The 13158-nt window shown below is 32.9% G+C and overlaps 1 protein-coding gene and 1 long non-coding RNA gene across 3 annotated transcripts; one reads left to right on the forward strand and one right to left on the reverse strand.

The window, feature by feature from the left end:
- Nucleotides 1–831: 831 nt before the first annotated feature.
- LOC111507552 (peroxynitrite isomerase THAP4) lies at nt 832–4162 on the forward strand. Of its 2 annotated transcripts, XM_023162883.2 has the most exons (5): nt 930–1302; nt 1653–1847; nt 1912–1980; nt 3030–3260; nt 3543–4162. In XM_023162883.2, the coding sequence occupies exons 1-4, from the start codon at nt 1235–1237 to the stop codon at nt 3232–3234; spliced, it is 537 nt and encodes a 178-aa protein (XP_023018651.1). In that variant the 5' UTR covers nt 930–1234; the 3' UTR covers nt 3235–3260; nt 3543–4162. The 2 variants fall into 2 exon arrangements, with proteins under 2 accessions (XP_023018652.1, XP_023018651.1); XM_023162884.2 differs by lacking the exon at nt 3030–3260 and having other exon boundaries at nt 832–1302.
- Nucleotides 4163–4458: 296 nt separating this feature from the next.
- LOC141483762 (uncharacterized) lies at nt 4459–12762 on the reverse strand. The gene is made up of 3 exons (XR_012466276.1): nt 12648–12762; nt 7093–7238; nt 4459–7031 (listed from the first exon to the last, which is right to left on the reverse strand). It is a non-coding gene; the product is annotated as an uncharacterized lncRNA (long non-coding RNA).
- Nucleotides 12763–13158: the final 396 nt, after the last annotated feature.

A 13158-nucleotide genomic window follows, 5' to 3' on the forward strand; every position in this document is an offset into this window, starting at 1 on the left:
TTTGGATAAGTGTATCACTATATAATATTTCAATAAACTGTACTACTACCTAGAATAGTATATAAAATATGAAAAGAAATTACAAAGAAGTCATCTTCCATTTGATCCCTAATTAAAACCAATTATAGGTACGACACTGGCCGGCAAGGGGCTTATCGTAATCCAATAGTAATATTGTTGAATGAGTCTATACCTGCGTGATCGCTCGCCATCAGCTATGGCGTGTACTGAACATCTCACTTCCTAATATTACTATTGAATTCAAGCGTTATAGGCTCGCTTGGGTAATCTATTGAATCTTCCAAAACTTGGGAGGAAGTTTAAATGAGGTCCAATATAGCAATAGTTAATTTTTCTGTTTGAATTTCCACAAGTATGATCATAACTGATTCTTCTAAAACTGATCCAACAGAAACTGCTGAGGTAATACCTTTGATCATATGAATGTAAATTGGCACGGAATATGCTACAAAATTGACACCTGCCGAGACCTACCTTTCATAAAAGAAAATATTATTTAGAAAATTGTAACAAACAAATCGGATTATAACAGTTGCATTTACACCGAATTGACAACAACAAAAATGGCGTTTGTAAAATTGGATCACTATTTTAGTTGTCTAATTGGATATTGAAAACCTCAGAGTAACAAATGTCTTATTATCACTCCGAGTTGAATACCAAGACACTTGGCAACAGCGCTGTAGACACGATAAATTTTATTGGTCAACAGACCAATTTAAACTCTTGCTTCTTGAATTGTTCTTTTTTCTGGAAATATGAAGAGATCTTGGGGCCGATTAGGCGTGATTAGTATGATATACCCCTAACTCAATCAGTCTGTAACCAAACCAGGTATCATTTTCAATAGCACAGATCTAAAAAATACCTGCAATTTGGGTAATTTCCTGCCAATCGGCAACGCTGCTGACATCACGCCCCTCAGCGCCTTCTCACGGCAAGAATTTTCGTGATTGCTCCAAGACATAACCTATAACCAAACTGCTAAGCTAATGATCATATTCTCAGATCTCAGAGTAATAATTTTGTTACTCTGAGGTCATATTATTATCCTTGATAATCGAAAATTCATCCAAATTGAATTTATGAAAACGTGTCTGCGCAATGTGCAGAAGGCTCAAAGACTGTCAATTTCAGACGGTGACACAAGGCTTCGACAATTTTGTTCATCGGCGTCGTCGGCTTGATTTTCTTGATAGTTATTCGTGAAAAAATGAGGTGTTTTGTACTTTGGTGTAGGAATTCTTCGTTGAATCACCGAGAAGGTGTTACATTCCATAAGTAAGTCAGTTATAATTCTAAAAACATTAATATCCAATACAATTTTTCACAATTTATAAGTTAAAGTCCCTTGAATTATTCACAATAGTTACAACTTTGGATTCACGTAGCTAGTACTAGCTTGAAAGTTACCATTATTTCTAAAAAGCAGTTGTAAATGTTTACTTACCCAATAAATATTAATAGAAAGAGAAAACCTAAATTCCACATAAGTACAGAAATAAGTGTAGTACTTAGAATTAAAAAGATGATTTATAATGCTAAAATAGGATTTTTGTAATAATTAGTGTATGCAAGGCTATAAAACAAATGAGATTAAATATGATTGTAATTTTATTGCATTATTCTAGGATACCTAAAGATAGATACAGTGAATGGTTAGAAGCCATCAAAAGACCATCAGATACCCTTCCACATTCTTCAAGGAGAATATGTTCTGAACACTTTTCTTCCGATAGTTTTATACCTCTACGTGGAAGGCTCAGAACATTGAAACCATATGTAATACCGACTTTAAAGTTGACACAGTCACAGTTGTTAATGCGGTAAGTTTTTTTTAATAAAATGGGTGAAAACAATATACAATTACGGTAATACATTTTATTGTAGGATTCACCTAAATATGCCGGAGTCCCAGCAATCAACATCTCATCAAGAGAATGTTTATGAAGTAGAGACGTAAGTAAATATATTGAATGATTTTGGTGCGCTGAATATATAAGAATCTTTGGAATAATTTTGGTTGCTGCCTAGTACCTATTGACAAGTTCAGTCAATTATTTTTCATTCTTCAAGAACCAATCAGATTTCTTGTTCTTTAGTGATTAAACCTAGCTCAGTTCAAACCTTCAATTATTTCTCAAAAATCCAAAAGTCGTAAGTCAAATAGTTTTTAGATATAAATATTAATGAAGAATCTAAGTTATCAATCTGAAAAAGTCTAAACAAGGAAACTCCTACAAAATATAAACATTACCCTTCGCAAGATGAGTTGAAAAGTGTTTGTCAAGCACTGTCTTCATTTGAACTTATAGTGTCTAATAGCTTTCCTCATCACTATTTTTTTAATGTATACTAAAAATATTGGTAAGTTTATCTCCACAGAAAATAAAGCAAAATTTGAGCATCATTCAAGAGAAAAAGAATATTATTGTAAGAAGGTTATGTCGATGGTTTCACTCTGGGTACAGTGCTGCCAATCACTCCCAACTGACGTAACGGGTTTTTGACAGACTCAGCACTCCGCCCAAACCCAAAACTATCTGTTGCTTCGGAAAACTGGAGGAATTAGCTCCAAATTCAAAATGTAATTATAAATATTGCTGAGGTTGTTGAGATCAGCCTTTTTATTCACGTTGTTGGTAATCCTTTTCGATAAAGAACATTTCTTTAAACAACCGTTTTTGTAAGTTTCTTTCAGTACACAAAACTTTAACTTCGGTATAGTTCATTGTGTGCTTGGTGCTGATGACATGTTCTGCGAGTGCATGGGTGGCATTATTTGTGTTACAATGACTTCTGTGTGACGTTAAGCGTCCAGATAAAATTCTAGATGTCTTGATAAAAAGATTTCTCTTTTTTTTTTGTTCTATTTGTATATAGTTATGTTGTATTATAGTTGGTTTTTGAATTATTGTTTTTTTTCCTACTGTATGTTTCTTAGGGAAATAAACTGTTTCTGTCATACTATATACTAATGAAATGTGTAATAATTTGCTGTTTTATAGAGGACCAGTTCTAGAGCATATAGAAGATTTTGAAGAATCAGATCTCGAGATTAAATCAAAACGCCACCAATATTGGAATGTATCCCAGCAAACATTTCAGAAATATAGAAAAAGGATTAACTACCTCCGTGCAAAACTGAAGAAACAGAATGAGAAAATTAAAGCCATGAATAGTATACTTAATGACTTGAAGAAAAAACAATGAATATATCATTTGAAACATCACTGAAGGTATCATGATATTCAGAAATGACTATAATTTGATCACGTAATGAGTCACAAACATGTTTTTTCAATGTACTTTATAAGAAAAATGAAGTAGTATGTTAAGAGAAGAGGTAGTTTTGAAAATAGGTAGTCATCAGTCGAGGCACTTTTTGAGGCTTATTTTCCATACTATCAATCTGACTATTAATAAAAGAAATTTGAATTTTCAAATCATATTGATAAGAATTATTTTTGAATGAAATTCATATTCTATGAGAGTATTCTTGAGTTTCTTTTTTTTTACAGTGGCAGGAAGTTGGAATAAATGATGGGATTATTTCATTCAGTTGTTACACTTTAGAATGACAGGACTCTATGCATCCAATAATATGTGAAATAGGAAGTTGAATGACCTAAGAAAGAAGATGAAGAAGTGTGGCATATTCCAATAAATATTTTCAGGACGATATACCTTTTGTGACATATCGAAAGAACAATAGCATTTTTGCCTTTCTCAGAAGTGGTGGCAGAGTATAAAAAAATACTTCTCTTGGGAATGCAAAAACTGTTCAGAAAAGTGGTTAGTTTAAGAATTATTCAATCACCCTCGAAGATTGCTTACTAAATCCCATAAATAAATCAGAATTTATTGGATTATCTGTTCAGTAAAAGCCCAAAATGTGTTCTATAAGTTCATCAAGACTCATTGTTAAATGTTTCTTCACTTGATCCAACTTGATTCAGGATAACATTGAGATTCGTTTTCATTTCAATATTAATCTCATAGTAATGCATATACATGTGTTGCAGATTTTGCTTTATCCAAACGTGATGAAACTAGTGTTTCTTCAGTGTTCTGAATGTCATGTAATTTTATGTAAAGTTATTGTAGAAATAAAAAATTGGAATAGATGATGTTGACAGAATGCTATCTTTTTTATACGTTATAAACTGGCATTATTCAATAGTTTAATGGTGTATTGCTAGTTTTGTGACAACAATGGAAATAATAATGTAACATGACCAATTTTGATATCTTTCAGTCCATATAATGCCCATGTTAAGAGATAAAACAGAGGCGAACTTTTCAAACAATCCTCAGATCACAGCAGATGCTTTGTCCCTTTCAAATATGATAAGTTATTTCATCACGATTCGACGAAGCCAAAGAAAGTCCATAAATGATTTAGAAGACAAAATCACTATATTTTGAGTTGAATGTCGGAATTTAATAAAATAAATAATAATAATAGCAAATTGGTAAATTTTATTTTCAACATGTTTGGCATTTCTATGCCTATGCCTATTGCATATAGCAAAGAACTTGTTGAGTTTTGTTTTTCAATATAATTTTTCAACATGTTAAGGTTGATTGTAATACAAAAAGTACTTTATATCGACTAACATTTTTATTATTAAAAAAAACTGTCTTGATTCACTATTGAGATTTTAATAATCAATCTTAATTCTTCATCCATCATCATTCATATTGATGTGCTTGTAAATTAATTGAACATTTTCTTCAAGTATATTTCTTGGTAACATTAAATGTAAATCATACTGCTCTAGTTACCGGTGTGAATACTTGTTGTTACACTGTTGTTATTTTTATGGCTGTTTTCGAGTATGTTCAGTTTTGAGTTTTATGAAGTTGATGAGTAATTTTGCTGTTTCTATGAAGACTTTCATTTGAAAAATAATGGTTCAAAGATACTGGATGATGCAGTATTGTTAGAATACCACTGAGTCTTTGTCAAAAAAGCTATTTGTGAAATGGTCCTATGAATCAATAGCTTGGATGGTAGCAGGGTCTTAAAGAGTACTGAGCAAAGACCACTCGTTTCATTTGTGAAGACTATTTTAATGTAGATGAAATTTGTAATAATTATGTAACAAGTAAAATCAAATTATTTCTAAGCACCTGAAAATGATATAGCATGATTAAGATATAAGTTTTGTACTTTTTCTACTGTATTATAAAAAAGTGATACGCCTTTTTAGCCGACTTGAATGCTTTCTTTGTAGCCAGCTGCAGGGATGCCTCTAACATAGTACAACTAGCTTTTGTTGATAACTTGTTCTAAGACTCATACTTTCAAAGTCTAAATGAAAAATAAGTTTCAGCCTCATGCCGTCAGTTGTAGATGGTGTACATGAAAATATTTGAAAAATTGAAAACAATAATCCAAGTAGGGATAATTTGTCTAAAATTCTTGTATGGTTTTATATATTTAGAAGCTAATTATAACTGTAATGTTTCCTAACTGAACACCATAGAAAAAAATGAGACATGAAACTAGAAAGTTTGCATTTTTGAAAAATAGGCCTCTATATTCAAAGATGATGAATTCCCGAGGGTTTTCATGAAATTCGGTTTTTATATTTAAAAATGTTACTTATTTGGTCATGCCATATACATTAGTTAGTTTATGGGGCTGTAAATATAAGATTAACCATAAAAGCTAATTGATTGAACTGTAATTGTAGGGTATGAGGTTGAGCTTATTTTTACTGTCCCATGAACCCGGGAATTCATATGGCATAACAAAATAAACAACTTTTTTTATATAAAAAAACTGATTTCACAAAAGCAGTACTTCAATTTATACCTAGGTGTTACACTTTCCTGAAAATGAAAAGATTTCCAATTTTCCTAACCCATTTTTTGTATGTTGTTTGGTTGGGAAATATAGCAAAAATAATTAATATATACATTTAGGGAAGTGGTACAAGAATTATGGGAAATCAACCCCTTACTTGGGTTATTGTTTTAACATTTCCAAGATGTTTACATGCAAGACCTTCAATAGATAGCATGAGAAAGAAACCAATTTTCTAATTCATGACTATTATATAATAATACATTTTTGTGAGGTATCACATAAATTTTTTCTTTTTTCTAATTGATTCGGCCGTTACTTGATGAAGATCCATAGTAATTTCACAAACTACACCTAAACGATTTGATCTCCACAAACAAAAAAGTTTCTGGTGATCAAATCGTTTAGGTGTAGTTTGTGAAACATATTAAGATGAATAATTTCTAATTTCAATCTAGTTAGGACTAAATAAGCTACTTATTAAATGAATTTTGACAAAGTTGGTATAAGGATATTTATAAAAATATTTTTTTCAATTCTGTGTATTTCAGAAAAGAATCAACTCCGGACATATGTATTGAATTTTTTCCTTAAATTGACTCGAAGAATCTTCTGAATCAGCCTGTATATTCTATTTATTTGGTTTTTACAAGATATATTTTTCTTTTTGGGAAAGGTTTTGGCTTTCTACTACCCCATCTTGATACAAAAAATGTGGGAATCTTCCAGAAGAAGGAAGGAAGTGATCAATTTTAAAATAAATAAGTTACTCTATACATGGATGTGTAGATCATGCAAAGAAGTAACTTTCAGACACAAACTAGAAGAAAAAAGCCCTCTTGAAACAGCTACTTTCATATAAACATTGAATTACATGAAAGAAAAACTTATTTCGAAACAACTACTTTTACATGAACACTGAATCACACCATTGGTAACAAACAGCAATGTCACTTCTCACTTCGCTTGGCGGGAGAAGTTCGCGCTTATCCGTCGCGTTGATGAGTCCGCCAGTTTGGGAAGTGACAGACTTTCTCTTTCTTCTTTTGGCTTTGCTCTTCTTCTTCTTCTTCTTATGGCTCTGCCTTTTCGGCAATTTGCCAGTCATCGGTGATTTGTTCCATCACCCTTCCATCAGATGTTTAGGTTGTCTCACTCGAGGTGATTCCATAAACATCCTATTCTGCAATTATGACTATATATATATTTTTACATTAACTTATTTACAGTAAAAGACAATGTATAGACCAACTGACCAGGTGAATAATTATTTTTGAGGTAGGTATAAGACAGATAGCACAACAAAGGAAGACACGTTTCTCGCTCCGGAGCAACGGCGGAGCATTACACACCCGAAATGTTGCCTCGGACTAGTAGCACCCAGGTTATAAAAAGTAGGGATCTGTAAGAGTAATTTTGTTATTATTATATTACTATAAGTCAATTCTGTTATAGGTTATAAATTTCATTAGGAGTAGCATTATTTTGAAGTTCATATTGTATAAAATGGTTTGCATTGATAGAGGAGATTTTAAACCAAGATTTTGAAATTCGTGGTATACGTCCAACTCAGGTATATAGTTTATAGGGCATTCCAGTATGATATGATTAAGGTCCTCAACTTTTCCACAATCACAGTAAGGATGTTCTCTGCAACCTATTCGAAATAAATGGGCTCCTGTAAGGCAGTGTCCTGTTCGCATACGAATTATGGTGGTGAGGTGCCTTCTATCAATGAAAGGAAATTTGTTATACCAAGGTGATATTGGAAAACCTTCCTGAATTAATGTATACCATTTCCCCTTATTAAGGGATAGATTGTACCAGGACTCATTGAATTTTAGCCAAATTTGATGCCTCAACTTACATAATATTTCTGACTTATCTAATGGTATTTGTTGGGGGATATTGAGGATCCTTCCTATGGATGCCAACGTGTCAGCTTTATCATTGCCATCGATGTGTGTATGTCCAGGGATCCAGGCAATGCGATAGTCCATTCCATTTTCTATGGAGTCGTAGAAGAGCTGTTTAGTACATAGGGAGACGTAGTCATTTGATGAGTGTATTCTTCTCTGAGAAAGTTTGTAAATAGCATTCCGTGAGTCAGTAAAAACAATGCATTTTTTTATATTTTTTTTTAAACAAATATTTAACAAGTTAGGTATTCGGGATGAAAATGAAAAATTAATTTCTGGAATGTACACCCCAATTCCTGTTTTTTCATTGTTTTTTCCCACATCACATTTTGAAGCATCTGTAAATACAAAGGAATAAGAGTCTGAAAACTTCTGGGTAGTCTCTTTAAATAAAGTATTATTAAATAATGAATCTTTATTAATGTTTAAATTTATGGACGGGACTTCCCATAACTGGAGATCATATCCAAATTCAAAACATGGTAGTTTGTTTGAGTAGTAAATCTCGTCCTTGTAAGGAATGATCATATCAAAGGCTTCTACCAGGTAGGGAGTTTCTTTGCGGTACCAGTAACCAGATTAGTCATACAAAATTTTTTTAATTTTTCTAGGCAGTTAATAAGTGGATGTCCTTGGATTGTTATAATTTTTAATAAAAATTTTGTAGCCAAGCATTTACGTCTATAGTCCAGGGACATCTCTGAAGTCTCCGCCAACAGCGCATTTGTCGGAGTAGATCTCATGCATCCAGTTATTACTCGAAGCGCCTGATATTGAAAACAATCAAGTTTGTTTAGGGACTGGATAGATGAAGGTTTGATAAAAATTGATCCATAGTCTAGATGTGATTTAACAAGGCCGTTATATGCCATATGAAGAGTAGCCGGATCTGCTCCCCACCAGACTCTGCTGAATGATCTCATAATATTTATGCCTTTTATACTTTTCAGTTTAACTGTTTCAATGTAAGGTTCCCAATTAAGATTGTGTGTGAGATGGACACCAAGGTATTTAACCTGTTTTTTTAAGGGTATGATTTGGTCATTGAAAATGATGGGATTAGGAAGGATATTTTTCTTGCTATTATTTTTTGTGAACAAAACACATTCACTTTTTCCAACGGAAACTTGAAAATTATGTTTATTCATCCATGCAGCAATGTTAGTGAGTGTCTCGTTCATAAGATTGCCCATTCTAAGTGTGTTTGAATCTTTTATAAGAATTGTAAGATCGTCTGCATATGTCAACAGGATAATATTTTCAGGTATTATTTCATAGATGGAGTTCGTATAGATATTAAAAAGAAGAGGGCTCAGCGGAGAGCCCTGGGGAAGACCCGTTGAAATTTGTTTAGGTCCTAACATACAATTATTGTTATCTTTGATAAAGACTTGCCTATTGATGAGAAGTCGTATAACAAGATTGGCTAATGCAGAAGATATGTTCATTTTGTATAGATATTTGTATAAGAGAAAAATGTTGACATGGTCATAAGCAGCTTTTATGTCCAAAAATACTGCGAGAACTTGTTCGTTATTACTGAAAGCTAATTGAATAAAAGTGATAAGTTGAGCTATATTATCAGTTGTACCCATTCCTTTTCTAAAACCACATTGAAAGTGGTTCAATAATTGGTTATTCTCAATAAACCATTCCATTCTGTTTTTGATCATTGATTCTAATAGTTTAGAAATGCATGAAGATAAAATAATCGCCCGATAGCTACTAGATAAGTTTGGGTCCCTGGATTGTTTAAGGAAGGCTACAATGGTTTGTTCTTTCCACTGACTTGGAATATCTCCTCCACTGAGGCAATTGTTGTAAATTTCAAGAAGTTTGTATTTGGCACATAAAGGAAAATGTTTTATCATCTCGTAGGTGATATTATCCCTACCAGGAGCAGACTTTTTTCTATTTTCTAGAGCGTTCCACAATTCCATAATGGAGAAGTAGCTAACATTTTCAGTAACCGTTAAAACAAAACTTGGATCTATGAAGCAGGTTGATAGATCATCCAAGATATTCAAACAGATTTGTTCAGTAGGGAGTTTTTTTGGGGAGGTCCCTTGTTGGATCAAGTTAAACTTTCGAACAGTTCGCCAAACATATGTTACATCCGATTCTCTGTTAAGCGAAGCACAAAATATTTTAAATTTAGATTTTTTTTTTGTTTTAGAAATTTTCTGCTTAGTGCAATAGTTTTCTTCGCAAGTATATAATTTTCTAAAGATGGATTAGATTTGAAAGAGTTTATAGCCGCCCTACGTTCTCTGATTTTCTTAGAACATTCTTCATCCCACCAAGGACATTCCGCTTTCTTTGATTTGAAGGGGTTACATGTTATGGTTGGAATGGCTATTTCAACTGCATGGTTAACCATATCGATAAATGTCTGGTAACTTAAGTTTCCAGTAGAATTATAAAGTGCAAGGGATATTTCTCTAGAGTAAATACTCCAGTCAGCTTTAGAGTAATTTCGTTTACTAAAATGTTCGAGGTTGCACTCGTTAGTGTGTATTATAGATTGGTTATAGATACACGCTGTAGGAAAATGGTCACTGTTCGCACAGTCCCCCAATACTTCCCAGCAAGTTTTTGTGCCTAACTCATTGGATACTATAGTGAGGTCGAGGGGACTAGGGTTCTCGTTAGGATTTGATAAACGTGTCGGAGAGCCATCATTCAATAACACCATATTATGATTGTTAATTATCTCTATTAAAATGTTGCCATTCCTATCATTATTAGCGCTTCCCCATAAATAGTGGTGAGCATTAAAATCCCCCATTATGATTAGAGATCCATCTAGTTTATTAATTATATGGTTAAAAATTGTGAGAGATATTTTATTTGTGGGAGTGGAGTAAACGTTTATTATGTTAATATCTTTATATTTGATAGTTAAAAATTGAAAATGTTTGCTTTGATATTCTGTCCGGAATTGTATAATGTCAAATTTCAAATCTTTCCTAATGAGGGTTGCTATTCCTCCTCCATGTTCATTGTTTAAACTATGAGTAATATCTTGCCTGTCAACTCGTACTATGTTGTAATTTTTAATATAAAAGGTTTGTGTAGGTTTTAAATATGTTTCATTGAGTAATAAGAAGTGTGGTTGTTCGTCACGAATTAGATTGATGAGATAGCTCCTGTTGGAATTTATACTTCTTATATTCCATTGAATTATTTTTAAATTTTTTATTGTGTTCATTTTACTGCTTTTATTTAAAATAAAGTTTTTTTTTTGTTTGTTTTGTTAACTATTTACTTTTTGGTGAATCTATGTCTGAAGGAAGCCTCGAGAGCTGATAACTTGTGTTGATCAGTTCCCTAAGCTTATTTCGGAATTCTACAGGAAATTGCATGAAATTATTATAAAATTGTAATATATCTGAGTTTTCAGAGTTGATGTACGATGCACTATTATGAGGCTGGGTAAATGATTTCGAGGCACTACTATGAGGTTGATTAATTGAACGTGTGGCACTAATAGGCTTTGATAGTGTGGAACTAGTTTTCAGTTGGGAATCAGTATTACTTGGTTGTGAATAATTATGATATATGATGGGTCTATGACTAAATGCTCTTTTTTCTGGTTGGGAAGAATTGAAGGTGGGGGGATTTTCAGCGGATTCATTTTCAAATCCTCTGAATTCTGTTTCTGATGCCACAGCTCTTTTTTTTGTAGGTACATTAGCTACCTCTCTGTAGGAACGTTTGGATTTAACCATCTGATTTTCTAAAACAGACCGCCTTTGTTCGATACTTATACTATTGCTTTGGGGGTTAGGAGGTTTTGAAATGTTTGGAAAGTCACCCGCTACTAAAGAGAAGTTACTAAATCTAGGCTTTCTCGGTATGTTGACTTCTGTCCTATCATTAAGAGATCTATCAATTCTAGGAACAAGCTGTTTAGCATCAAAATAACCAAGGTTTTCATAAGCCATTAATCGCTTAATTTCTTTCTGCCGTTCAAATTCCGGACATATTTTACTCAATGAATTGTGCTCACCACTATCGCAAAATTTGCATTTTTTTATGCATGTACTATCATGAACTGTATCGGAGCCACAGTTGTGACACCTTACTTTACTACTCCTACACTGATTTCTAGTATGTCCAAATTCTAAGCAAGAAAAGCATTGCATAACTGGTTGAATGTATGGAATGACTGGCATAGATAGGAAACTCATAGAAATATGTCTGGGAAGGATTATTCCTTCAAACGTCACTAAAATTGTTGCAGTCGGAACATATTCCACCGTGTTATCTTCATTACGAACTCTCCTATTTAATCTTCTAATGTCCAAAATTTTGAAAGGACTGCGAGTTATTGCTTTAATTTTGTCAAAACTAAAAGATTTGGGTACGTTTCTGATAATGCCTTTGCATGTAACTTGATTTTGTGGAATATAAATATTATAACCCTTATTTTTCAGACCCTCATTCTTAGTAAAGTTATTAGCAGTCTCTGCATTGCAAAATTCAATCCCTAACTTATTAATTCCTTTAATTTTCACCATTTTTACATCTTTTAGTTGAAGATCAAAAATTTCCGTTGCAATCGTGAGATGATTAAGTCTCCCTACGTTTTTTTGAAGCTCGTCCTTGGCTTCAATCATAACCAAAAAAGGCCCAATATCTGAGTTTTTATAATAGATAGGTTTAACAGTTTTTTTTACCTGGTTGTCTGTTGTATTTGGACTATTGTTTCCCACTTCATTATTTTTTTGTTGTTTTGCTATCCTGGCTTGCTCTTCGTCATATTCATCATCCATCAAAATATTATCATTATCACCATCCTGATTTTCCGTAGTAATAGAGGGGTTGACCCCCCCAGGATCTAACATTTTCAGGAACCCTTGCTACTCCCAATATGTAATAGTACTCACCAAAAACAAAAGGAAAAGAAAGGTTTAATTTCAAACAAAGGAAAAGTTGGTAAGATTTCGCTAGGAAAAAACACCCGGTTTTGAAACACGTCTATACTGAACAGAGTTTGACAACCGAATCCTGGCTTTGCTCTTGTTAGGACGTATATGTTACCTGTGTTCTGTGCGCATCGTGAATTTTAACTTTTAACATAATGGAAAAAACTAATAGGTGGTGGACACGTCTGTATCCAAAATAAGTTTTTTTATGTTTCCGAAGGACCACTTGATAAATAAATTACTGAAAATTCATAGTTGTGACATTTGTGTGACCTATTCCAGAACAAATTGTGAATTAAATAATGAATCTCTGTATTGTTATTTCAGAGCATTTCAAAATGGAACTCTTGACACATTCGGTTAAGGATGTCCAAAAATGAATTTGTTTATTTTATTTCCTCCTTGGAAGTAAACTTCCAAAGCAATTTTGAGAGTCGTATTGTAGGAACAAATATCATTGCAGGATTTGTAT

This window comes from Leptinotarsa decemlineata, unplaced genomic scaffold (genome assembly GCF_025532065.1).
Source record: "Leptinotarsa decemlineata unplaced genomic scaffold, Ldec_3_MD MMD2_tig00004067_RagTag_RagTag, whole genome shotgun sequence".
NCBI lineage: Eukaryota > Metazoa > Arthropoda > Insecta > Coleoptera > Chrysomelidae > Leptinotarsa > Leptinotarsa decemlineata.

Bases quoted from the DNA above. Each gene is read 5' to 3' on its own strand.
- LOC111507552 (XM_023162883.2), top strand. From the start codon at position 1,235: ATGAGGTGTTTTGTACTTTGGTGTAGGAATTCTTCGTTGAATCACCGA. The intron at 1,303-1,652 runs GTAAGTCAGTTA...GCATTATTCTAG, and splicing joins GAAGGTGTTACATTCCATAA to GATACCTAAAGATAGATACA. The intron at 1,981-3,029 runs GTAAGTAAATAT...GCTGTTTTATAG, and splicing joins AATGTTTATGAAGTAGAGAC to AGGACCAGTTCTAGAGCATA.